We start from the raw sequence: 27748 nt of genomic DNA, 5'->3' as shown, positions 1-27748 counted from the left end.
GAACCAAACATAAGATGAATAAATACAATTATTCTAAATTTTATAATATATAAAAATTAGAAAACTTTAATAGAGAGCAATGAATACTTGAATTTGATTGGTCAATTGGGAAAAAATTATTGCATCTAGTATTTGAGAAACTAATTATCATATCTCTATCAATTGACTTAAAATAAAATAAATATCAATAGATGCAATAGTATTTGAGAAACAATTGTCGTATCTCTATCAATTGACTTAAAATAAATATCTAACGAATTAGACCTTTACCCAAAAAATAAAATAAAAATCTAAGAGACGATACCTTACCATCAATAATAAATAGTTTTAAAAACTTCAAAACCTAGGTACAAGTGCAATTGGAAAAAAATAAACCGAAAAAAATCGAACGACAAGATAGTAAAAAGCCTCGCAAGATATACTTCCTGTGAAACGAGAAGTGATACAGGAGGAAACGGGTATCGAAGGAACAGAACAAGCAGGTCTGGAAAATCATATTACAATTGCAGATTGGCACAATATTTAGGACGATGTTTTATAGTTTTCTTACTAATATTTTACTTCCAATTTGTCCTCATTGCATGTGATCAAAATTTTGAGGTATGCACGCTGTATATTTTCCTCTATCTCTGTCAATTGCAGTTGAGTGTAGGAGAAAATTGCTGTCTCTGTTTTATCAACTCGTAAACACCAATACCAGTTCTGTCTGTTGGCATCTGGCTTGTCAGCTGTGGGGGTTTTCTTGCACTTGTTTATTTATTCTTAGGTATACTATCTTAGTTGGATATCTCTCATTGATATTTATTGGGGCTATGAAAGCAATTGCGTTCAAGCATAGAATGAAATGCTGATTTAGGGTTTGTCATTTTGTATACACAGATTTGTTTGTCACATTGTTGCTCCGTTACATGTCATATTTTAATCCCATCGTCTCTGGATGTGATTTGCCGACAAATCTATGCTCAATTCCTTTTACCTTGAAATGCGACTGAAATTTTGTGAGATCCTAGTTTTTTTCCCATTTGGGAAGATCATAGGTATCTTACAACTAATATCACTGTGAATGAGAATCCAGCTTATTGTCATCCTTCGGCTACGATTTGTTTGTGAGATGGAATTAATAACATCCGGGAAAATTTATAGGTTAAGTTTTACTTCTTTTTGGGTCGTTTTTTTAAAAAACTTTTTTACCTCGAACAGGAAAGCTAGATTAGTTGATAAGCATTTTTTAGTAAGCATTATGGAAGACACAAGTTTTTTAATTAGATTAGCTGAATTGTAAATTCAATGTTCTTTTTCAATTATTTATCTGGGAGTACAGCAAATTCAATTTTCGGGATTCCGGGATTGAATGAACCAATTTACGGCTTGTTTGCAAAAAAGTGTTTGCATTTTTATTGATTACATGAATCCAGTTTTTGTAGATCTTAGCCAAGGAATTCTGTTTGAGGTTAAGTCGTGCTCTTAGTTGAAGATTTCGATAGAATTTGGAGTTTAGGAGGAAACGGATCATCTGAGGTTGAGTACTTCACGTATTCTTTTCATGCGAACCCCGTTCAATGTGGACCGTGTTGGAAGGAAAGCCATTCTGCATTTCTGAATTTCGCAAATCCTAATTCTATTTTTTTATATATTTTAAATCTGGAGAGAAATTTCATTTAAATCTGGAGAGAAATTTCATTGCTTTTCCTTTCTACCTCACTTCCATGCTTTATCACTCATAAATCCTAAGCCTATTTTATTTGTATATTTTAAATCTGGAGAGAATTTTCACTGCTTTTCCTTTCTACTTCACTTCCATGCTTTATCATAAATCAGGGTTTGATTTCTCTGAAAAAATATGGATGTTTAATGCCATTCATGTTATTCTAGGGTCTCAAGGAATTGATAATGATGAATTGATATGTGGCAGTTGCCGAAGTGTAAATATGGATTGTTCTTTTATACCCGACTCCTTTGCAGGGCTACCTTTGGGTTTGTATTTGTAATTACTTATGAATCAAAGATGAGTCCAGAGATGTGTATTTTGTGTTAAAAACTTCACACTGAAAGCAACTGCCAAGGTTTGGTTTTTGAAATCAATTTTGCTATCTTTGCTTTCAGGGGAAAGCTAGTGATTCTGTTGTGACAGGGTTTTGAAGAAACACCATTTTACCCTATTGTGTAAGATGAGGCTCTTAGTGAGATCTTTCTTCTTCTCAAGGATTGCTTCTTGCATTTACCTTGCTAAATGATGCCTGTTTCTTTGAAATTAGCACTTTCATTGTACTTGGTCACTGGTGTATAGATATCGATGGGCCAAATTCTAAATCCACTGCAACTTACTTCAGAATTAGTCTAATTGCAGTCAATGTCACCCCTACTTAGAACATGATTATGATGCTTCCATGCCACCACTTTTGATTTCAGATGGTTGTGCAAAAGGCTGTTTATTTTGACAATCATATATCTTATTAATTATATCTGGACAGCTTTAAAGAGGTCATATTATAATTTCGTATATATTTTCCAACACATAGACAAGATAGAATTCATTTGATATCAAGAGTTTCACGACTATTTTTCTGACTTGTTAATTAAGTGACGATCTTTTTGTCCTCTGCCTTTTGTGGATGACTTTTGAAATTCTTTGGATCTTGTAACCTGTGCGGAATGATGTCCTCTTGATGGGTTATGCTCTTTGAGTTTACTTTTGAAGATCATCTTCTTCTAATCTACCTAATGTAACCTGCATTTTCTCCACTTTGGGCTTGTTTCTGAGGTATCTTTAATTCCTGGAAAAAAACTTAAACTAAGAGCAGTGATTGCACCAGTAGATTTACCTACTAAAAATTTGTAGTATTTTCTGGATTCTACTGCTAATTCAATTCCATCCAGGTTCTCTCATCGAATCCTTTTTCAACAAAAAAAATTCCTAGCATATCCATTTGTTTTTCAGTGGTACACTTTGATAGGTTTCCCATCATTTTTTTCATTTTGAAAATAATATGTTTGTGTGGGATATATTAATTTTTATTTAATAAACATGGAAAATGAAGCTTGTAACTTGGTCATAAATTACAAGATTTCTGTCTAGTTTTGTGTTTGTCTTTGTATGATATGGCAACCTCTGCTCGTAAATTTGAAATCTATCATTGAACCATTTCCATATTCTGATTCATCTCCATTAAAATCTTTCGAGAAGTCTTCAAAAAATGTTAATTTGTAAAGATTTACAAGACTGGCATTTTTAATTGTTATAATATCGGAGGTTGACATTTACTGTCTCTAATTCTTCTTTTCAAACAATATTTGCAGAGGAGAAGAGTTACACGTGATTTGACTGTAGATATTTTCTGCAATGGCTGGGAAATCTCAAGTTCCATCTAGCAATTCTGCAATTATTGCAATGATTGCTGATGAGGTATTTGTTCATTTCTGAGTTTTGAAAACTGTTAAAAATTTAATTTTGAGGTTTTCTGCTTATATGAGTTGTATCTCTTGAACACAATCTATTAACTTTATAGAAACTCATTTGTTAAGTTATAATATATGATGGGAAACAATGCAATTAGGTTTAGGTAACTTTCCTATTTGAGTAACATGCAAATTATTCAAAACATTCATACTGTTGAGGCACATTTCTACCTTCCACCTCTATGGTGGTTTCACATATTCATCATTGATGTATGTATTTCACATGCGAATTTGGGATTGAGAGACAGATTCTAGGCTAAAGAATAGGCCAGTGAACTGATTCCAAGTCATATAGATTGTGGAGAATTCTCCACGACCTTCCCTTATTTGAAAGGAAACGTGCAAGTAACATTGTTAGAGGCACTGAAGACTGTAACCTTAGTTTTATGAAATTTTATCACAAGCTGGTAAGGTGTAGAAGTAGGCAAGGGCATTACAGTCTTTGTAAACTATTAGGAGAACAAGAAACGAGGACAGTATTATTGTTTAAAATCAACATACTGATCAGAACATGATGCAACATACAGCCATAATCAAATATTTATGAATACGTGAGAGTTGATTAGAGCAGGGACCTAATTTGGCTCCAATGTCAGTCTTAAGAAACCCTGAGGGACTATAGTTTGTTTAAAAAGCAATTTTCGAGTCAGAACATGATGCGATTTCCACCCATAACCAACATGAGTAAATAGTTGAAGACAATCCTATGGTCATATTTATAAATACTTATATGTGACTATTAAACTCTTACGAGAGCTTGAGAGAGCATGGGGAGTTTGGAGTTGGCCAACAACTGTGTAATAGTCTCATGATGGTTTTCCTGAAGGAATCTTAAATATTGGTATCTTTGAACTTCTAACGAAATGGATACCCTTGATAACCCAGTCAATGTCTTTTTCTAATGTCTGTAAAACAAGTTGAGATTTCTCTACGATGAATTGAAGACTAAAATGTGGTCATAATTAGGAAGTCTGTTTTCTCCTGAAACTTACTTATCATTGTTGATTTTAACTTCACAGGTTTTTAGAAAGCTTCATGTGCATTATCTTTGCTGAAATAGCCCCAGATAGGTTTAAACCAATTTTTTACTCCTATCTTCAGACTAATTTCATCAAACCATTACTTGCATATAAGGATAGTTTATTGCAGATTCTTGAATTCAAGTATTGTCTGATTCGTAAGCTGTTGTCCACAATTAATAAACAGTAAATTATACCAAGAGGGAATTCTAACAATTTGCTGTTGCTCTTTATTCTATTCTAGATAAGTATAATATCACAAGCACTTTACATATCACAACACCTAATACAGAGGAGTTTCTTGAGTGCAGCAATAAACAGATTTCACGTTGCCTAGAGCTTAGAAATAGACTGCCTTTTCTAATTCAATATACTGCAGCATAGATGAACAATGGCTACAACACACATAACAGATATTAACAGTTCTGATCCTTATTAGAGATTGAAATATGGACAAGATAGTGGGCCACATTCAGTCGTGTCATGAATCAATCACTCCAGTAATAGCATTGGAAGTCACCATACAGTTATCTAACCTCGTCTTCAGCAATATTTTCCACTCTGGAAGGATTTTGAAAGCACCAACCTGGTAGACGCTGCTTAATTCAGGATGTAGCTTGGTTCACAGAATCAAGCCGCTGTCTAAAGAACCCTTTGATGGTGGAATGCTGAACCATAAGATTGTCGAAGTCTGTATGATTTCTCGAAACACTTCTTCGGATCACTAATGTCCATGCACCAATCAACAACCTTAGTACTATTATCTGCAAAACTTAGATTATATGTGGTTACACAATCATTAATATCAAAAATTTTCAAGGCTCTGCTGCATCCATGCACAAATCAACAACCTTAATAATATTATCTGCAAAACTTTGATTATATGTGGCCAATGACAGAATAATTAATATCAAATTATTTTTAAAGGCTCTGCTGCTATTTTTGTACAATCGATGGCAATATACTCTGTCCTGGGTGTTGGAACTACAATTGAAACAATTGTTATGTTGTCATTGACGTCAAACCTTACTGGTAAGACATTTGCTAACAATATAGAGTGCCATATTATTTGATTGATGAAGAGGATTTGAAAAGAGAGTTAACAAGATGAACTAGTAAAGTGGTTGAGTAAAGAGGAGTAAGTATGATGGAACTACAAAGAGTTGTAGAGGAAAAGTGAGAAGTTGGTGAAAGTGAGATTACTTGAGGTGTTGCCAAGCATATCAGAGATGGAGAATGTGATGAAGACCAGTCAATGAATCAGGAGTGATCTGAATGAAGATTTGAATATGCAAAGTGAGTTGTAATTTATCAGATCAACCTAGTTGTTACTTTCTAACCATTGTGGTAGGTAAATCCCTTAATCAATGTGACATTCTGATGGGATGTTTTTCAAGGCCTCTAACAAGGCCACTCCTATTAGGGTGATCAAATCCTCTAATAGGGTCACACCTAATAGTGTGTTTTGTAACCTTTAACAGGGTTGACTCTTAACCGAGCTCACTTCAAAAGAGTGAAAAAGTGGTAACATGTGACTTGGTGGTTTTTCCCAAATTGGGTTTCCACGTTAAATCTTGGTGTCATACTCGTGCGAATGTTGTTTTCATGTGTCATGCTATTTACTGTTATATGTTTTTGCAATTCGGCTAACACTAAATAGAGAGCTGAGTGTTGATATGAATAAGTTGAGTTACTAATGATTTTGCTATACTGATCGAGTGGATTTATGAGTTTGATCAAGTTATTTGAAGTTGTTAAAAGTGGAATTGGTACAAGTGGACCTGAGGATAACTGAGAGTGATTCAACCCCCTTCTCAGTTATTCTAATTATTCTAATAATTGGTATCAAAGCTTTGGGTGCTTGCAAGGAAAGTTTGAAGGGACTTAAGCTAAAAGATCAAGATGTAAAAAGGAGAGGTACCCAAGTTGAACGATGAGATCTTCCCAGCATGACAACGTTTGATGAGATTGCATCTATCTGGAGTTGGAGATTTTGCACTATACTACTTGAACAATGAATACATAGAAGTACCTAGACCCATGACAATTGAGTAGGAGCACAATCAAATGATGATAGGTTTAGCATCTTCCCTAAGTTATGCCGAGTTTGATGATGTGAAGGATTGCACTATTGCAAAGCAAATGTGGGATAAGCTGGCACAAATTCATGAATGAGACAAAAATGTGTTAAGGGCTAAAGTTGAAAGTTTGAGAGGCAAGTTTGATGACATGAGAATGAAAGAAGGAGAAATTGTTGCCCGGTATTGTGGTTGAATCAAAGAAGTGGTGAATGCAATAAGAGGTGCTGGAGGAGACATAATTGATGAGATTGTGATCAACAAGGTATTAAGAACTTTACTTCTTGTTTATGCCATTAGAGTGTCTGCAATACAAGAACTAGATGTACACTTGGTAATGACCCGACTTTGGATAGTCTAGTTGGTAGACTCACTGCATTTGAATTGTCAAATTCTGATAATTATACACCTTCTAGTGTTTAATCTGCTTTCAAGTCTCAACTAACCATTGATGGATCTAAAAGAATAAAAAATTCAAAAAGTAAGCTTGAGAACAATGATAGCGAATCATATGATGACCTTGAGGATCTAGAAGCATTATTAGCAAGAAGGCTACCAAGAGGAAAAGACAAATATATAAAGGTAAACTTCCTAGAATCTGTTTTACATGTAACAAAGCTTGTCATATTGCTGCAAGGTGTCTTGACAGAGATGAAAATGAGGCAAGGAAAAACAACAGATACCGAGGAGGGAGAGACAACAGAGACAAACTGAGGTAACAAAGACTACAAGGGAAAAGGTAAGAAATCTTGTTACATTGTTGAAGAAGATGGTTCAAAAAGTGATTCTGATGAACATGATGAAGAAGTTGTTTATGTTGCAATGAAATATGAATCTAATGAAGATGAAAAGTTTAAGAAAACTGCTCTTATTTCACATGTTAGTAAGAATGATCGATGGATAATTGATAGTGGTTGCTCACATCATATGACTGGTTATACAAGTATGTTGGAAAAACTAGAACACTATAATGGAAGATGTGTTAAGTTTGGAAATGATGCACCATGTTATGTGAATGGTAAAGGATGTATTATATTGAAAGACAAAATCAGATGTGACAATGCATATTGGGTTGATGGACCGAAGTATAATCTGTTGAGTGTGGCATAGCTGAATAGTTTAGGCTACCAAGTTGAATTTCAAAACAAGAAGACAAAAATTTATGATGAAATTGGTGAAGTGATTGGAAGTGGGAGAGCAAACAAGAGGTAACTTGTTCTATCTAGACCTATCTAAAAATACATGTTTATTTGCACAAATTGAAGTTGTTTGGTTATGGTATAAGAGGTTGTGTCATGTGAACTTTGATAATTTGGTAAACATTAGTAAGATGGAAGGAGTAAGAGGATTACCAAGATTGAGAAAATCTAATAAAGTGATATGCAAACAATGTCAAATGGAAAAAATGACAGTCTAGTTTCAAGAGCAAAACCTATTCTTCTGATGATATTTTGGAGTTGGTTCATACTTATTTATGTGGTCCAATTGGAGTGCAAAGTTATTATGGTGACAAGTATTTTATCTTATTTGTTGATGATTACTTTAGAATGAAGACTGTGATGTTTCTCAAAGAAAAAATTGATGCTTTTTAAATGTTTAAGTGGTATTTGGCTAGAGTTGATAAGGAAACAGGTAAAAATTTGAAATGCTTGAGATTAGATAGAGGAGGTGAATTCATATCAGAGGAATTCAATACATGTTGCGATGACAAATGAATCAAAAGACAATTGTTTGCACCAAGGACTCTACCACAAAATGGGATAGCTAAAAGAAGAAGCAGATCAATCATGGACTGTGCAAGAACATTGATGATGGAAAAGAATGTTTTAGAAAAGTATTGGAGAGAGGCTATAGGTACTGTTGTTATATACTTAACCGAGTTCAAGTCAAGAAAGATACAAACATAACCCCTTTTGAGTTGTGGTATGGCTATGCACCTAATGCCAAATATTTCAAAGTATTTTGAAGCAAGTGTTATATATTGAAAGATTCAAGGAATGGAAAACTTGATGTAGAGTGATGAAGGTATATTCTTAGGATATTCCACTAAAAGCAAGGCATACAAGTGTTTGAATACTAATACTAACAAAATTGTGTAAAGTACAAATATTAGAGTAGATGAATTTGAAGAAAAGAGTGTAAGAAGGAATCTGAACATTATAGAAACTTTGTATGAAGAACCAAGTACTTTACTTGAACAAGAGAAAGAGGCTTCGAGCATCATCAGACAGACACTGCTGAGTTATAGTAGATAAGTTTTGTTGAGCATCAACAAGTTGCCGAGCATCAACAAGTTGCCGAGCATTAGGCTATAGAGGCTGAGTCATAGACAAAGGAGACCGAACATCAGATAAAGGAAGTTGAGTTACAACAGGAAATACCTGGAGAAGATGAGCAAGTTGGACCAAGTGAACTACAACAAGGAGAAAGAAGATGTGAACTTGTTTGATCAAAATATGTGAGAAGACACCACACACCTGATCAAATCATTGGATACGAAGATTTAGGAGTCATGACACAAACAAGTTGAAGAATGATACAAGTCTACTATGTGAGTTTGAACCAAGAACAATTAAAGATGCATTGGAGAATGAAGATTGGATTAGAACAATGAATGAGGAGATTGATCAAATAGATAAGAACAAAATATGGACATTTGTACCAAGGCCAAAAGATAAGAATGTGATTTGAACCAAGTGGGTATTTAGAAAAAAGTTGAATGAGAAAGGTGAAGTCACAAGGAACAAAGCAAGATTGGTTTGCAAGGGATATGCACAAGAGGAAGGAATTGACTATGGAGAGACATTTGCTCCAATTGCAAGGTTTGAAGGAGTAAGAGCATTACTTGCATATGCTACTTACAAAGAATTCAAGGTATATCAAATGGATGTCAAATTTTTGTTTTTGAATAGAATCTTGGAAGAAGAAGTCTACATTGAACAACCTGAAGATCTTGTTGAACCTAGCAAGAAGAACATGGTATATAAGTTGCACAATGCATTGTATGGTTTGACACAAGCCCCTAGAGCATGTATGAAAGATTACATGCATATTGGGTGAAAATTGGTTTTACAAGAACTAATGATAATGCCAATCTATATTTGAAAAGTAAATCTGAAGATAAGATATTGTTAACTGAAATATTTGTTGATGATATCATATTTGGAAGACAAGTTTTAATGTGCAAATCATTTGCTAATGAGATGATGAAAGAATTTGAGATGTCAATATTTGGAGAGATAAAATCCTTTGTTGGTTTGCACGTCTATCAAATGAAAGGAGGTATATACATTACACAATCAAAATATATCAAGGAGATATTGAAGACCTTTGGAATGGAGGATTCAAGACCAGTTGGAACACCTATGACTACTAGTCATAAACTTTCAAAGAATGGTGATTCTGCTGAAGTAAATCAAACATTGTACAGGTCAATGATTGACATTGCAATATGTTGTTCATAGCAGACTTGACATTGCATTCTCTGTTGGAATTGTTGCAAGATTTTTTGCTAATCTTAATGAGAACCACCTGATGGCTGTGAAAAGGATATTGAGATATCTGAAAGGAACAAAAGACTATGGTTTATGGTATAAGAAGAATGACAAGTTTGAGCTAAAAGTTTACACAGATGCTGATTGGTCTGGAACATTGATGATAGAAATAGTAAAAGTGGAGGAGCTTTCTTTCTAGGCAAGAAATTGATTTCATGGACAAGTAAGAATCAAAATTGTATTTCACAATCCATAGTAGAAGATGAAAATGTTGTAGTAGCAGTCAATTGCTCAAACATAGTGTGGATCACACAATTGTTGGAAGCTATGAAGGAAGAGATTACTAACTTGTGATATATTGTGATAACATAAGTGCTACAAAACATATCTAAGAATCATGTGATGCACACAAAGACAAAGCACATTGCAATCAAGTATCATTACTTAAGGGAGTTAGTGCAAGACAAAGAAGTAAGACTGGAATATGTGAATACAAAGGAGCAGAGAGTTGATATATTCACTAAGGCATTACCCTAGGATTCATTTGTGTTTTTAAGAGGTAAGTTAGGTGTCATTCCCCTATCTACAGCAAACTAAGAAGGGATGCAACAATGCGTCTATTGTTATGATCAAAATATCTCACAGATTGATGCAGGAGATCACACTTTAGGAGCTGCCTATAATTGACAATAACATGAGTTGATAACACTGCAAGTAGGTGCATGGTGATATAGTCAAGGAAAAAGATAAATAAAGACGAAAGAGAGATCATTCAGAGATTAGTTAGTATAGAAGTTAAAGGCATCTACATGATGAATTTGGTATTGTTGTCAAAGAGGGAGATGTGTGTCAAGTTACCATCCCATATCTATAGTGAAATCAGAGATATGTCAAAGAGGGAGCATATTAGAGATTCCTATGAATGATAATCATAATAAAACTAAGGATATTGCATGGATGAGAATCAAGATGAAGCTAAGGATATTAATGAAGATATGATACAGAGGGACTTGACAATGAAATTTTAGAGAACACTTTTTGCTATTGCATGGTAACTAAAGGTGTTACCATCGGTGCCAAAGAGGGCGATTGTTGGAACTATAATTGGAACAATTGTTATGTTGTTATTGATGTCAAATCTTATTGGTAATACATTTGCTAACAGTGTAGAGTGCCATAGTATTTGATTGATGAAGAGGATTTGAAAAGAGAGTTAACAAGATGAACTAGTAAAGCGGTTGAGTAAAGAGGAGTAAGCATGATGGAACTACAAAGGGCACTTGATCAGTTAGTATTTGACAAGATAATATGTTGTTTGATCATTCTATTAAATAAAGAAGAAAGTTGAATTGTAGAAGATATGATTGATAGAAGTCAAGAAGTTAAGTAAAGCACCTAGTTTGAATGAGCAACAGATTACTAGGTCATTGAAGAAGTTAAGCATTACTGAGTAGAAGATTAAGGAACTTAAGTATTAGCTGAGTGATGGTAATGACCGAGCAAGATGAAGGAACACTTAAGTAATGACCGAGCATAGTGATGGCTGAGCTACTCAGTGATGATCGAGCTGAAGAACATAGTAATGACTAAGTGTTTGCACGATTAACAGTTTGAGAAAGAGTCAAGATTTGAGGCCGGCACAGTTGAAGTTACAGAATAGTCAAAGCATTTTAAAGATGAGTATTAATGAGTTGACATATTTAATGTATGAATTAGGTTTGATGTGCGATCTAAGGCGAAGATTCAATGAGAAGTTTCTAGAAGTTTCAAGGAAAGAAGAAGAAGGACAAAATGATGAACAAATTCAATGAATCGGATCAAACCCTAAGATCTACGATTATGTTTAAGTGGCAAAAGATTAAACTTGTCTATTTAAGGAGGCATATGAGACGTTTTACAAGTTGGTTGGCGAATTTGTGAAGAATAATTGGAAGAACAAGAGTTGTAGAGGAAAAGTGAGAAATTGGTGAAAGTGAGATTGCTTGAGGTGTTGCCAAGCAGATCAGAGATGGAGAATGTGATAAAGACTAGTCAATGAACCAAGAATGAGCTAAATGGAGATTTGAACATGCAAAGTGAGTTGTAATTTATCAGATCAACCTAGCTATTACTTTCTAACCATTTTGGCAATAAAATCCTTTAGTCAAGGTTGACCTAATAGTCATGTTGTAAACCCTTTAATCAAGGTGACATTTTGATGGGATGTTTTTGAAGACCTCTAACAAGGCCACTTCTAATAGGGTGAATAAATCCTCTAACAGGGTCACACCTAATAGTGTGTTTTGTAACCTTTAACAGGGTTGACTCTTTGCTGAGCTCACTCAGAAGAGTGAAAAAGTAGTATCATGTTACTTAGTGGTTTTTCCCAAATTGGGTTTCTACGTTAAATCCTGACGTCATACTTGTGTGAATGCTGTTTTCATGTGTCATGCTATTTACTATTGTATGTTTTTGCAATTCGGCTAACACTAAAACAAAGAGCTATGTGTTGATATGAATAAGTTGAGTTCCTGATGATTTGCTATATTGACTGAGTCGATTTATGAGTTTGATTAAGTTGTTAAAAGTGGAATTGGTACATCTAGGCGTGAGGATAACTGAGTCAGCCCCCCTCTTAGTTATTCTAATCATTCTAACACTGGGAAGATAATATTTGGTGGGATAGATAAGTACTTTTCCTTATTTTTGCCAGTTAGTTCATAACAATTATAATTGTCGATATCCTCAACCCATACTTTTCACAGAAATATGTAATCCAAAACTTCAATTGGACCCACATTTTAACTCTCAACTTTATTCCAACTCATTAATAATTTCCCATCTCACAGATACTTTTTAGTGATTATTAAAATATAATTGTCTATAGTCTTTATTTTCCAAAATAGTCACAATACAAAATACCTTAGTTTTGGAATATCTATTTAGGGCAAATTTGGTGCAGATGTAAATTCATTCACAAATCCCCCCTTCTAGAAGAACAAGGTTTTTGTCCGGCTCCCCTGTCAAACTTGTAATATACCATTTTTTCTAAGCTAAAAATAGAAACATATTCTAAGGTAAAACTGGATTTCATAATAGAATGACATTAAGGTAGTTACATTCTCTACTTTATTTAGAAAGAAAACTATCAACTGAATTCATTGTACACGAATTAGTATATAGAAGTGATGTAACCACCCTTTTCTAGTTCACATGAAAGGAAAGTATTATAATTTCCATAACTAACTTCTACCAATACATTTGATAGGAACATCATGAGGAAATATATATATATATATATATATATATATATATATATATACATATATATATATATATATACATATATATATATATATCTCAAGAAAACATTAAATTAAGATAAAGGATGTACAAAAGATCAAGAGTCATACATGTATCAAATAAGTATCATTGTTTTGTGCAAGCCTTGACATCTGGTGAAGAGGAGAAGCATTGGCATGGGCTTAACCTCCCAACTATGGACCTTAACTTATCCTCACACAATCTCATACGAGAAAGGTCCTCCCTACCTCGGGGTTAGGCTTGGGGCACCATGGTCTTGCTACCTGAGCATCTTGGTGTTAGAGAATCGGCTAAGCAACAGACAGGGTAGTGGATATCCTCCATCAACCTCCCCTTTGTCAGCTAGCACTCTGACCTCAAGTGATCAATTGTGTTAGCATGCCACTAACCTACCTTGGCCAAGGATTTAGATGGGCGTTGCATAAGCCCAATTACCCATCACTCGACTTGACAACCGAAATATAATTTGGACGACCATGAGTTGACTTAAGTTTAATTATTCATTTACTCTCGCTTACTGACATTCAATTGTTCTTGCAGGGATACTTCTCCTCCCCACCCATTAATGCTTGACCTTCCTGGTCTTGGGTGTATCTTGGGAGTTTTAGAGTAATGTATAATGTAAATTTAAATTTAACAATCAGATTTACTTCATCCAATCTAATCTTATCTTAATGACACATGGACGATACCACTGTATAAATCAAATCAATGCCTCATGTTATAAATATCAGTGCTAGCTTCTTATATAATGTACAAAGTATGCCATTTAGAATTGTGCTCACTAAGCATTCATAGTGGTGACAATTTGTATTATGACAGTGTGGGTTTGTATGATCTTCAGCACTCGATAAGCAAGGTAATAAGAGAGATGAAGTAGTTTCTATACTTTATAAATAATTATACTATGGCGTTTGGTCACAACCAATATCGCTTCTTCCGTGATCGAGGATGCACATTGATATTACAGTCATTCAATTACATCAAAGATGGCCATATTGAAACAACTAGAAACAGAGAACATATGATAATGAAATATGAGCAAATGGTTGAATGACCTGAGAATGGTATTTGCGCTCTATCTATCGCGGCTTGGGGTCACAAGTGCGAATGAGAGGAATGAAGTCTGAACTGGTAGCAAAATGGTGTTGCTTAACTTGCAGTTTGGGATGTCACGATGTGGGACAGAGAATAATGGAATACTTCCGATGGAAGTTGTAGTCGATTTCTAGCCTTGGAAATGAATTCTTTGCTAGATAAAAACTTAGAGCCAAAATGCAAAAGGAGAAGGAAAGGAATTTTTCTCCGATAGCAGGGAATGATTTAAATGGATCAGTTGCACGCTTCCTCAGTTATAGAAAAGATAGTGGCGGTGTAGGCCAGCCATTGGTTACAAGTAACTCCCAAACTTTTAAAATTTAAAAAGGAATATAAGCCGATATGAAGGTGGCAGTGGCTCATCAATATGGAGCCAATAAAATATTAAGATATATATGAGGGTCCCCCTTCCACATGATATAAAATATATATTGGCATCATGTATTGTGCCATCTCTATTTGTTCGTACATGTGCATGTATTTTAATTATATATTTATTTGATATCATCATATTGATATATGCACATGTACATATACATGTACGCGCAAGTATGAATGTCATAATAACATGGTTTTAATATACTCAGGAGACTCCACAATGATCAAAGGTAACAATTTAGATTATTGAACAAAATGCGTAATGTTTTCTTGTCTTATGAACTGACTGGGTAGCTCATGGTTATCCAAGGTATACTCTGTGTTGCCTATAGCCATTAAATCCTTAACCAAGATGGTTAGAGTCCATATCAGATGGCATGTTGATGGACCTTTTTGGTGCCCCATTCCTTAAATCCCGTTTAGCAATGCTTTCCCCCCTTTCACCTCATCTTGCATCCAGAAAGAATATTTCCACGATAATAACATATTCCTCAATCTGGAATGAAGATAATCATAATCAAAAGTATTTTAATTTTTCACAATGGCTAACCACCATTATTACTAACAATTATTTTTATAACTTCTTATGAAGAACTATAAACATTCCTTTTAATTTTAAATTGCAACGAATTACAAACAAGCCATCTTTGCGTGAATACATAAAAAAAGATGATCAACCATAATTTCCATTTCACATGATCATAGCATTCAACTGTTTTAACTATCCAACTGTCATTCAAGTGAAACATATAAGGGCTATATGATTATTTTAATTTTCAAAAAATTGGGATGTAACAAAACTCCTGAAGTTTTCCATCTCTAATATCTCTCCGCATATAACTATGTTTAGTCTAAAGCTCCTAAGAACATTGAGAACTGTTCATTAAGTCCAAGCATTCTTGATTTCCTCAATCCAGCCTCCTTATAAAGAACTCAAAGAAGAATCTAGAATATTATGTCGATTTGGCCAATCTATAAATTAATAATTTTTTAAGAGAACTTTTATTTAATAATTTAACATTTAATAGTTTTTCAATATTTTATTAATTATTTAATTAAATTAATCAATATTTAGTCATCATCTAAAAATTTACTTTATTTTTGACAAAGTAATAAAAGCAAGTTTAAGTAAGGTCATCTTAAATATTGGGGACCTTATATTGGCATAAAGGTTAGCAAGTTAATGACAAGCCATAGTAATATTGAAAATATTTGTATTTTATCCACTTCCCAATTTTAGGAACGAGATTGTAATGTTTTTTAATCAACAGGGGGTTAAAACTTAATACTGAACTTACAGTCATTAAATAATGTGCTACAAGGATAGCAAGTCAGTTTAAATTGTATTTGAAGGACTCGTCCTGATTCCCTTCACTTTTGGTTGCAATATAGCACATAGCTTGTCATGTCACTCACATCCTCAGTACCTGATTTGTTCCTTCAAAAACAACACTAATTTAACAAGAGATACAATGCATCAAAGTTCTTGCCAAATAGTTAGAAGAAGAAATAGATGCAAACTAAAATAAAATTGAGGGTAAAGTGGAGAAATAGCTTTAAAGCCAAATAGTTAGAAGAAATAAATGGAAACTAAAATAAAATTGAGGGTAGAATGGAGAAATAACTATAAATAAAGAGAGATACCAATTATGATGTAAACTAAACATATTTTAATGTTTTTGATTTACCATGCAAAATGAACTATCATTTTTTGTATATTTATTGATACAAAATGACTATTTAATCTAATTTATTTATTTTAAATATTATATCGAGATATTAGTAAAAATAAAGTCATTTTATTTATTTCAGAAGTAAGATTTTATAATTTCTAAATTAGAGTGTATTGTCAACAAGTAAACCACAAACCATAAATTTGCTAATTTTTTACTCTTCAATCTTAGTCCAATTTTCTTACTTTTGTGTATCACAATTGAAATACACTGCTTGAGTGGTTGTACCGTAAAACCCATTTTTTTTAATGAATTGTGAAGTCTAAATATCATGCATTACTTATGTGCCTCTAGTTGGTTGCAATAACAAAGAGAGCCATGAGTGCTATACATGAACAAGATTTTGAATATTTCATCATTGGAAAGTAGTGAAATGAGATTAAGCCATTTTCTAGTGAATGTGAATCTCTCTCTCTCTCTCACACACACAGACACCAATTACTAGCTATAAAACCAGGATAATTGATTATCATTTATAATATGAACCAAATATAAAGTAGTTGTTGTTTGATTGTTAATGAATGATGATATTCTGTTATTGTCATACAACCTTAATAGTTTTAATTTGTAACTAATAAAATTTAAGTTTTTTAATTAAATGCAATAATATAAATTATTAAATTCATATTTACAATTAACATGTCGATAAAAAATAAAATACTTAAATTATACATTAGAACTGTCGCTCCCAAAAGTAAAAATTGTACTTTTAGTAAGTAGTTATTATGATAATATATATCTCATTAATGTCGGCTGCTCTGTGAGATGTTAGCTTTGAATTTTTGGGCGGTTTAAAAATGTTTTGTTCATTACTTTGATATAATCCAACTTTATTTGTTCAGTGTTTTAAAAATGCATATTTGTCCATTCCTTTAGACATAGGTTCATTGTATACTCCGTCTTTTGGGAGTTATCTTTTCACTGCAATCGAACACATGCAATCTATTTTATTTGAGGACACAGTTGATCCACTGCACAATTATCTTCTTCCTGCTGACGAATTCTGATAGGATTGGTGCTGAAAAATTCTGACAGGACTGCAGAAAGGATAAGGCTTTGAAAAATCTGTATTTTTCTGGTGATGAAAATTAAATTTACTCCCTAGCAAAATTACTATTGTCTAATAGAATTGTAGAAAATTAAAATTTATATAATCATACAAAATAAAAAATAGTAGAAACTATATTAGATTGTTTAATTCTACTATATCATTGTTCAGTTTTATTGAAGAAATGAATTGAATGAAAGCATTAGTATCCTGCCCCCTGCCTTTGGCAGGAACTAATAATAAAATGATACCTTATTAATGATCATATATTAATATTATCGTTTGAAAATAATATATAATGCTCTTCCTGGTCAATGCAAAATAAATCTGAATTCAATCTGCTTGGCTCCATGGAAATTTAAATGCCAGTGAGAATTTAAGGGGCAATCAAGGTACATTCTAAGCTATTGATATCTGGTAATGTTCTGAGTTTACAGTTCACCATTGCTTGCCAAAGTTGAGCTTCCTTGTGAGACAAAAACCTCAGCATAGGAGCACTGAGGTAGGATAAGATGCCTCCCAGTGACTAAATCTACCAATAATTCTACTCAGAAAGAAATAAAATTATTGCCACTTCTCATTTTTATGTTGCATCTACATCAACATTCATTGCCGAGCATCGAGGAGATAACAGCATTCAAAAAATCACGCGGTCAAAGAGGCTGATTGTAACGCATTCCCAAGGTGCCAACACTCCTATTTCAACCATTTCAGTAAAAGAGGAGCTCTGCCCAGGCAACAATATCACTTGCATGTGAGATTTTTAGTGCGTCAATAACAGCAGATCACATCATTTCACTCCTGCATTCTATCATGTTTGTGGACACCTTGTAAAACATCTCTGTACCTGCATGCTCTGAGGCTGCCCTTATGAACCTTGCAATGTTTGTGAGAAAACCATATGTACAATGATGAAACTAATCATCAGTATTCAACAAAGTATGTTGTCTCTTTACTACTGTAGAGACAGAAACCTGCAGTGTTCCATGATATGTGCTCTGTAAGTAGGTACAATTGTGAATGAATAATTGTGTTGGTCCTTTACATTTGTCTCAGACTAGGCAGTCCTGCCAATCTGCTGTGTAAACTTTGTGAATGTAGCTGGGCTAAAGGGATCAATGAGCTTTTAGTGGGGGGGGGAGAGATTCACAAGAGTCACAGTCTACAAGTAAACACAAAGCAAAGAAGATGCCAGATTTGGATGCTTATATGCAAATCCAGTAACAAAATTCACAACACAAGAACAAATGGCAAAATAATAGGAGAAAATAATACAAATGCTCCTTCAAATGTCACAGAATATGAACAAATCAATGGTGCAGAGGGAAGCAATTCAAGCCAAAATAGGCCTGAAAATTATAACACCAGAGGTCCAAGACCTACATACCCTTCAATCTTGACTAAAGTTGAGTTGACACACGAGGAGGGAAGAGCTGGTTACTATAGAAAAAGATTTCAATGCAAGCATAGATGCCTATTCAAGCCCACAGAGGAAAAAGCAATTCAGTTTGCTACTATGCTCTTGGAAGGTGTACCATATGATTGGTGGCATTACAGACTTGTCTCCCAAGATCATGCCATGATTCTTTCTTATGAAGAGTTTGTCAAGAGGCTGGTCACTTGCTTTGACCGAGAAGGCACAGAGGTCTATTTCAGGGAACAAGCACAACTTAAGCAAGTAGGACTTTTTGGAGTCTTACATAATTGAATTTTAAAGATTTCCATGATGGTCCCTGATATGCCCCAAAAAAGAGTTACAATGTTCTTTGTTGAAGGTTTAAGTGACAAATTAAATGGGTTAGATTAAGGGTCTCAGGCCTAGTTTATTAAATGATGCTATTGGGTTAGTGATGGACTTAGAAGTCACACCTTCCTACCAGCCACAAAGGTCAGTCCTTGAAAATATGATAGAGAAGTTCAAATCAGCAAAAGAACACGAGTCTCAATCAGCAAAGAAACATACCTTCCAAAATTTAGCAAGAGACACGAAATGAATCAAGGGGAAAATTATGTTTTGCTTGCAAAGAATCACAGAAACCTGGTCAATGCCGTCTTGGAAAAGGCAAGGTGCATTTGATAGAAGTTCATTTGGATGATGAGGAACATAATGAGCAGGAAGACAACATTGACGAGGATGTTGCACAAGAGGTTCAACCTCAACAAATTCAGTTAGAAGATACTGTGCCCAGAGAGACTTCTTGCATTGCCACCTTATTTGGGGTACCTCGTAGCTGTCCTTTCTGACTGAGAGGTGTCCTTAAAGGACAGAATGGTATGTTTAGTGGACAGTTACAGATAAAGGACTGATGAGCAAGCGTGAACTACAGGCTAAGGATTCCCGGGATTTATTGTTATTGTTGCAGATGGCTTTTCATTAAGTTGCAACTGAGTTGTGCAACAACTGAACATACAGATGGGAGAGTACACATTGACAGGTGATTTCTATGTGTTTGGGTCAAGTAATTTGGACACTGTTTTAGGAGTACATTGGGAGGTTTCAAACATTAGGAGGCTTCAATGTAAGAATCGATATTTGTTTTTGTTGGCTGTTTCAATTCTTCAAAATGTCAATATTTTAAACAATTTAAGCATTTAAATATTTTACAATTTAAAAAAGGTGCATATCCACTCTACAACCATCACTCTCCAAATGTAACGTGTTATGTAAATATTATTGTTTATTTTTCTGTTGTCAACTTTGGAAAAAAATATGGTATACCAGTGCCTGTCCCTGCCCCCATTCTAATGCCAGTCTTCATCCTGGTAACTATCATTTGAGCTCTCAGATCTTGTATAGAGCTATTTCAACAGTAAGACTTTGCATGCAACAGTTCTCATTGCAATATCTAAATGTTCTGTTATTTCATCTTCCCGACTTTGTGCACTCTAATATAGTTCTTGGCCTCTGTCATTTAAATAGGTGCTTCCACCATCTCACATCTAGTTAACTAGTGTGTCCAAATTCCCCCATCTGTATGAATAGGCTCCGTTCTCACATATTCCAGGAAGAGTCTAGAAGGTGAATAATCTTATATTGTGGCCATCATATTGACTAATAAGATAAGGTTAGAAAATGATTTTCTACCACGAACTTTCCTGGGGTCAAAATAGAAATCATAGTTCAAATATATTAGATATATCTTTGATAAATCTACTTATTTTGATATTTTTTGGCTCCTGGGAAGTAACATCAACTTATCTCGGATAATACATTGCAGAAAAGGTTCTAAATATCGCAGAGAGCTTGGTAAAATATTGGTGCTATTTCTCTATTTTATTGCTATAAATATCAAACTTATTGTCCGATGGCCCAAAAAAGGGGATAATACATTTTTTGATCGGAAAACCAGATTTGGAGAGAAAGAAGGATCCATCAGGATTGGAAAAACATATTTTTGACTGGAAAAATATATTTTAAGTTCTTGATATTTTCCCAAGAAGTTTCCGACTTATCTCCGATATTTTCCAATATCCTTTTTTTGCCCTCAGCAATAAGTTACCGATAATGATATTTTGAACTATGAATAAATATGTCTCTTGTTTGCTTGATTCATCCTTCCCCCCGAAATCTACTGACAACAAAGATACCTGTAGCTGATAACACTTTGTGACACTGTAACTATAAAAAACAGTTATCACTTTTAACCCTTCAATCAAATTTATGTTTATTAGAGAGAACAAACATTAATTTTAAATCTCTCAATGAGGTTATTAATTAAATGTTGTATTAACTTTCAGCTAATGCTCCAATGGTTATTGATTTCACTCCAGAATGAAATCTTTCTATCTGTAAAGAGGGACCTAAAGTGAATGTTTCGTGATCTTTTTTTAAATTTGAGGAAAATCTGAAAATGCAAAGAGAAACCGCATATTATGAGATCCTGCTATCAATGTGCCTTTGCAGTGATTTGGGCTTTTAATATGTAAAGGTGAATTCTGCTAACTATTAGTAACTCCTTATGCTAGCTTCATAGGTTCTTCAGAGATTCTGCTGTAGTGATTATGGAAATTTGTTTGATAGATAATATCTTTTTGGGGCATTTCTTTTAGCCAGCTAACATGTAAGTCCATTTCTACTGCAGGATACAGTAACTGGGTTTTTATTGGCTGGAGTGGGCAATGTAGATCTTCGGAGAAAGACAAATTACTTAATAGTTGATTCAAGTATGAAACTATTCTGTGTAAGAAGTGATTTAATTTTACAGAGATTGTGTTTTCTTAGACCATTCCATGTTGCACTATTTTATGTTTGAATTGGGTCTATGTGCCTTGCTTTGATACCTGATAATGTATCAATTAAAGGCTTGAAATTCTCTTGATCCAGTGTGGCAGTAGAAGAAATGCAAGAATTAACGTAATCTTGATGACAACAAGAAGAAAAAGAGAGTAGCTGATTAAAATAGGCTTGAAATTTGGAAAGCATTTTCTTTTGATGTTGAGATTGGAGTTGGGGCAAGCTGTACCAAATACCATCGCTTCTCATTACTCAAAAATCTAACCTGTGGCAGCTATTAGTATTATGATATTATCCATACTCTTACTAATCCTAGAATAATGCATTAATTTTATTATTGTACCCACATATTGGGACATCTCACTTGGTGTGGCACTATGTGTCACTAGAACTTTTAATTTCATCTTATGTAAGCTGCTGAATGCAACTATGACAATTATAACATGTAAACTGTGGCCAATGTAGAAAGAGGTTGAAAATGGGAAAGAGAAATGAACAAGGAGAAAACCAAGGTGCGCCTTTTATAAAGATGAGAAAAATTCTAAAATAGATTTTATGCACGATTTGGGTGCTTTAACATGCCCATGCAAATAAATGCATAGATGTAAAAGCTTTCAAGTTTATTTTGTTTTTTAGGCATTCTTATATATTGGGTGCTTAGCATGTCGAACAAGGTTATAGATTATATTTGTAGGGGTTATGCTACTAGAATCTCTCCATGAATCTTTGATGCTGCTAAGAGGAGCAAATACTTTAATTTATTGTAACTGAGTTTGTGTTGCTGAAGAATATGTTGAAGCTTCTTTCAGTGTTGGTTTTTCTTTCTTTTTGCTGAATGAGGTTTCTAAGGCCAATTTTTGTGACAGTTTTATTATTCCTATTTGCATGTTATTACATGTGATGCCCCCTTTTTAGTAGGTGTTAGGGGCATGGTAGTGTTAGCTCATCATTTCGACCCTTGTGAGCTAACGACTTGATTTGAGGTTCTTTGGTGACTGACTTACTATTTGTAATAAGTATGGGCTAGTTTCCATTTTTGGCATGGTACTTGGGGGCTATTTTTGATCAGTGTACTTTCTGCATTTGAGTGGGTCACTTGGTGATTTATGGGCTATTATGACTATTGGTCATTATTGAGGTTATTTAATTAAGTTATACTTAATTAAATACATTATGAACCTAAGTTGTATGTTTTATTAAAAGTGCAATATGTTGCCTAGAGGGAATTAAGTTGTATGATTATTGAAATTTAAAAGCATGCCCAAGTGAAAAACAAGTTATATTTTAAGTGAAAAGTGTGATGAGGAAGACACTAGCCGTCGTGTGGAGATCGATTTTAGTAAAAGGCAGCACTAAGACCAAATCGCATGACTTTTGGTTTTTGCTGAAGATGAATTCTGGTAAGGGTTTGTAGTTGTTTGATCTGAAGGCCGTGGCAATTCTTGCAGGATATAGAGCACTGTGAATCAGTGTTTGATGCTGATGAATTGTTCAATTACAGTGTCCATACTCAGTAGTTGAATTTGTGGTTAATGGTGGAGGCTGAGTGTGAATTTCCAGTGTTTAATGTCAATAATATTTGCAGAGAAAAAAGACCAATTTCGACGTAACCTGGCAGCGTTTTCCTTGGGCTGCAATCTCTCTTTCAAGGGCTGCATTTGTATTTAGGAGGCACTGTTTTTCTTAGAAGGTGACCGCATTGGAGTTTCAGTACCTATGCCAATCTTGCTCATTATAGTGGGTTGCTGCAATCAGTTCCAGGTTTCTAACTATTTGCAAATTAATTAGTTTTTCAATGCATGTCTTTATCATTGTAAATATCTCATTTTCATAAATTGCAAATAGACTAATTCTTGTGCAAAGCTTGCATAGATATTTTTTAATGTCAAGCATTGGAATTGTTTATATTTTCAAAAACCAAAAAAATCATATAGCTCAAAAACACAAAAAAAATTGCAAAACATTCAAAAACTAAAAAAATCTTTGCATAGTTGGAGTTAGAGCCAGCAGGGCTCTTTACATTACATGTATGTTTTATGGAATTGTTTGATTCATGTATGATGTATCTCTACTCTCCAAAGCTTGGTTTACATGCTGTGTTACCGGGTTTGTACCTTGCCGCCCAGATTCAGGTCCTGGTAGGGTCCGGAATTTGGACTGTGGGTTCATCTTGGTCCGTGCTAGAGTGAACCCGGGAAAATCCACAGCCAAAATGTGAAATAAAACAACTTTAAAGAGTGTTTTTTTTATGCAACCTTAAAAGAAACCTAACAAAAAACATTTCAGTCATCTAACAAAAAATATTTCAGTCATCTAAACTCTCATGTTGAGGAGGAAGATGATATTGCAGCATTTGGGACTAGTGGATCCAATTTGGGTTCCAATGATGAGTATCTAGAAATAGTTTCAGCCGTGGATGAAGCCATTGTTCCCTCATTTTTTGATAAGCCATTTGACCATTGAAGGGCATGTGATACTATGATCATTGATAAACTACAAAGCACTTGTCATTTATCATTATGTTTCAAACTTCATTATTTGATGAGCTAGTCTATGTTTTGCAATTTTGTAATTCAATATATGATTTTCGTCACAATCATGAAGATAGATTAATGGGCCAGTATTTAATGTTTAGCTTTGACATTTGGCATTGATTGATGATCAAGCGACATATATTCATATTGTGAAATGACTTAGTTTTGCAATTTTGCACATAATGCGCACACACACACACACACACACACTTACAAACCCTAATGGGAAAATTTTATTTTGCCCGAATCCACGAACCTGAACTCGAACCCAAATCCGTCCCCGAACCCAAATCAACAACTTAGTTTAAATGTTATTTCCATATTATCACCTTTCCTTTTTCATTGCTCGTTGAGAAACCCTACATGAGGGTTAGACAAACAAAATCCCTCTGTTAAGCTTGTTTGAGGTTTTGACCGCGAGACATGATCATGTGCCAAAGTAGAAGTTTGCTAAGTTGGATTACAAAACTATCAAATGCATTTTCTTTAGCTATAGTAAAGATATGAAATGATACAAGTTTTGAAATCTTATGATGTGTCGCACACTCCAAAATGCCAGAAGCCCTCAAATCTTTTGCATATGCAGCTGTTATATTTTCCTTCCAATCTGTTGTAATCTCAACTAAAAAGCATAAATGTGGTCTCCTAGACAATGCATCAACCACTACATTCCTTTTTGAATTGACATAAACTATGTTAAAATCGTAATCTTGCAGCTTGCTCACCCATTTTTGTTGTCTTTCACTCAAATCCTGCTGATTCAGAAAATATTTGAGACTATTATGATAAGTTTTTACTATGAATTTTCCTCCCACAAGATAAGGCTTAAATTTAACTAAAGCATGCATTATTACCAACATTTCTGTATCATGAGCTGAATAACTCTTTTCTGCTACTCTCAACTTCTCACTTTCATAGGCAATAGGGTTTTTGTTTTGCATTAGGACAACACTTATTCCTTCACCGTATACATGCCACTTAAGCTCAAGATTTAGAAAAATCAGGACTTGCCAATACAAGACTTATGCTCATTAAATACTTAAACTGATCAAGACATTTCTGTGCATTTTCAGACCATGCAAAGGGACACTTTTTGGTCAAATCAGTCAATGGGGCAGCAATCTGTGAGAATCCTTTTACAAACTTATAAAATCCACATAATCCACAAAAACCTGCTGTGACAAATTTGTAGGAGGCCAATCAATGATTGCCTCCATTTTCTTTAAGGTCACACTAATTTCTTTAAAGCAGATTATATGGCCAAGATATAACAATTCCGTAAACCCAAATTTGCATTTAGATTCTTTAGCACACAAATTCTCCCTCTTACAAAGTGCTCATCTTTACTATATATCAAAATGTCATCCAAAAATATAAGGACAAACTTACCTAGCTACTTAAATAGTAAATACTCAGTTCATACAAGACTGAAAAGTAGGTGGAATGTTAGTCAACTTAAATGGCATATCTAAAAACTCAAAATAACTGAAATGGTTTCTAAAAGCAGTCTTCTCAACATCCTCCTCTCGAACCCTAATCTAACGGTAACCCAATCTCAAATCTCTATTCGAAAAATAGCAAGCACCATGTAGCTCATCAATCAATTTATCGATACGGGGTATTGGATACTACAATAATAGATAGTTTTTATTTATATTTAATAGTTATCTATTGTAATCTACTATAAATATTATAATCTTTCTAATATTTAGTTAGCTTTTAGTTAATAGTTATCTTTTAGCTAGAATAGAATGTTTCTATTCTTGACGATCGTTTCCTAAGGAATCATCATTTATTCATTCGTATATATTGATCACTTGATCTCTGTTACTATCAATCAAAGAATGTACCAATTACTTGCGTACTATGGCATCAGAGCTAGCTTAAATTCTTTTGAACAAATTATAATTTCTCTTTGGAAATTATTTGCTTAAATTTTTTGAAATGATTTCTTTTGAACAATTCGTGGGCAGGAAAAATTGAATCTTTCAGCATTTGCTAAGCTTGACCATGGTTTAGGGCCAATTTTTGGTTTCCTCCTCTGGCGCTAGTTTTTTGGTCTTTGGTTGTGAGTTTTGGCAGTGATTTCCTGTGCCCTTGGTTGCGAATTTTGGCACTACTTTTTGGATGTGATTTTCGTCTTTGGTTGGTCGCATGACTTTGCAAAATCGTGGCTCCTTTCCTGCAGCCCAATCTTTTCCTTTAGCTGCACAAACAACTTGCAACTTTGTGAAAAATGACCTATGGTTTGTTGAATCTTGTAGGCACGGTTTTCACCGTTTAGTTTTGCTCACACAGCAGCCAGGGTTATGTTTTCCTGGATACACAACCATTCTTTTTTAGTTTTGAGCTTCTAGTCAAATAATCTACGATTTTTTACAACCTGTAATTTTTTGGAGATTTATAAAAAACGACCTAAGATTTCTTTTGAAACTCTCAGGTACTTTGTCATTTGAAAAACTAATTCTAGATTCTTGGTGGGTTTTTTGAGCGCTTAACCAGTTTGTTGTCTGTTTTTTTGGGTTTGTCGATTCTTTAGCCAATGGATCTAGAATCCCACAACATATTTCTTTTAGGCACCCCTTGCTTTTTTCTGGGTCTTTCAACATTTTGCCTCGAAGTATGTGCCTTCACAAATTCATGTTTTTTCACAAAAAATGCGTAATGACATCATTGTCAAATATTTTGCTCAATGGAAATAAAAAATTCAATGGGCAGAATTTTGGCACTTGGAAGCAACAGATGCTAACAATCTTTGAATATCGAAATGGTGATCAGAGTGTTCTAGGTGTTATATTGCGTCCAACCATAGCTGGTATTGATCAGGATACATATGATCAGAATAATCGAGAGGTGATGATGCTTCTTAAATTATCCATTTTTGATGATCAACTCCCTTAGATTCCATCCAACAAGATAGCCTGCCGAGATATGGGAGCATCTCAAGAAACTTCATGAGACCTTAGACAAAAGAAAGAATTTCTTTCTCAAGAACATTCTATTTTCTATTGTCATAGATGAGTGGAAATGGCTCCAGGAACACTTGAATAAGATTTAGGAAATCTGTGATCAGTTGCTTGCCATTGGATGCAAAATGGAGGCAAAGGACATTGTGATAGTAATGCTTAGCTTTACTTTAGCAAGATTAGCGAAAACAACAATTTTGTAGCAATTCCAGCTCCACCTCCACAGAGAAATCCTTTGTTGCTAAATCCTTTCAGAAGAATAAGGGCAAGCCTCATTCACAACAGTCTTCTTAGCAAAAGTCCTTTGCTCCAACATTAGAACGTTGCAAGAAAAAGAACATCCAATGCAACTACTGCCACAATTATGGTCACATGAAAGTTGAATGTCAAAATGCTTAGCTACCTTT

The 27748-nt window shown here is 34.2% G+C and overlaps 1 protein-coding gene across 2 annotated transcripts in view; it reads left to right on the top strand.

Moving 5' to 3' along the window:
• The first annotated feature begins 347 nt into the window (after positions 1-347).
• The window catches only part of LOC149549695 (vacuolar ATPase subunit F family protein), a 56371-nt gene continuing 28970 nt past the window's right edge, over positions 348-27748 (top strand). The window contains exons 1-3 of one of the 2 annotated variants that reach the window (XM_089792977.1): positions 348-482; positions 3298-3403; positions 21690-21771. In XM_089792977.1, coding sequence (XP_089649103.1) covers positions 3341-3403; positions 21690-21771 — 145 coding nt within the window. In that variant the 5' untranslated portion in view covers positions 348-482; positions 3298-3340. Of the gene's footprint in view, positions 601-3297; positions 3404-21689; positions 21772-27748 lie in introns of both variants that reach the window. The other variant, XM_089792978.1, reaches the window with a different exon arrangement.

Source organism: Cupressus sempervirens, chromosome 7 (genome assembly GCF_028749045.1).
Source record: "Cupressus sempervirens isolate cs-2001-9-10 chromosome 7, ASM2874904v1, whole genome shotgun sequence".
Taxonomy (NCBI): domain Eukaryota; kingdom Viridiplantae; phylum Streptophyta; class Pinopsida; order Cupressales; family Cupressaceae; genus Cupressus; species Cupressus sempervirens.
Note: the sequence above shows the minus strand (reverse complement) of the source record. Positions and strands in the feature narration are given on the sequence as shown.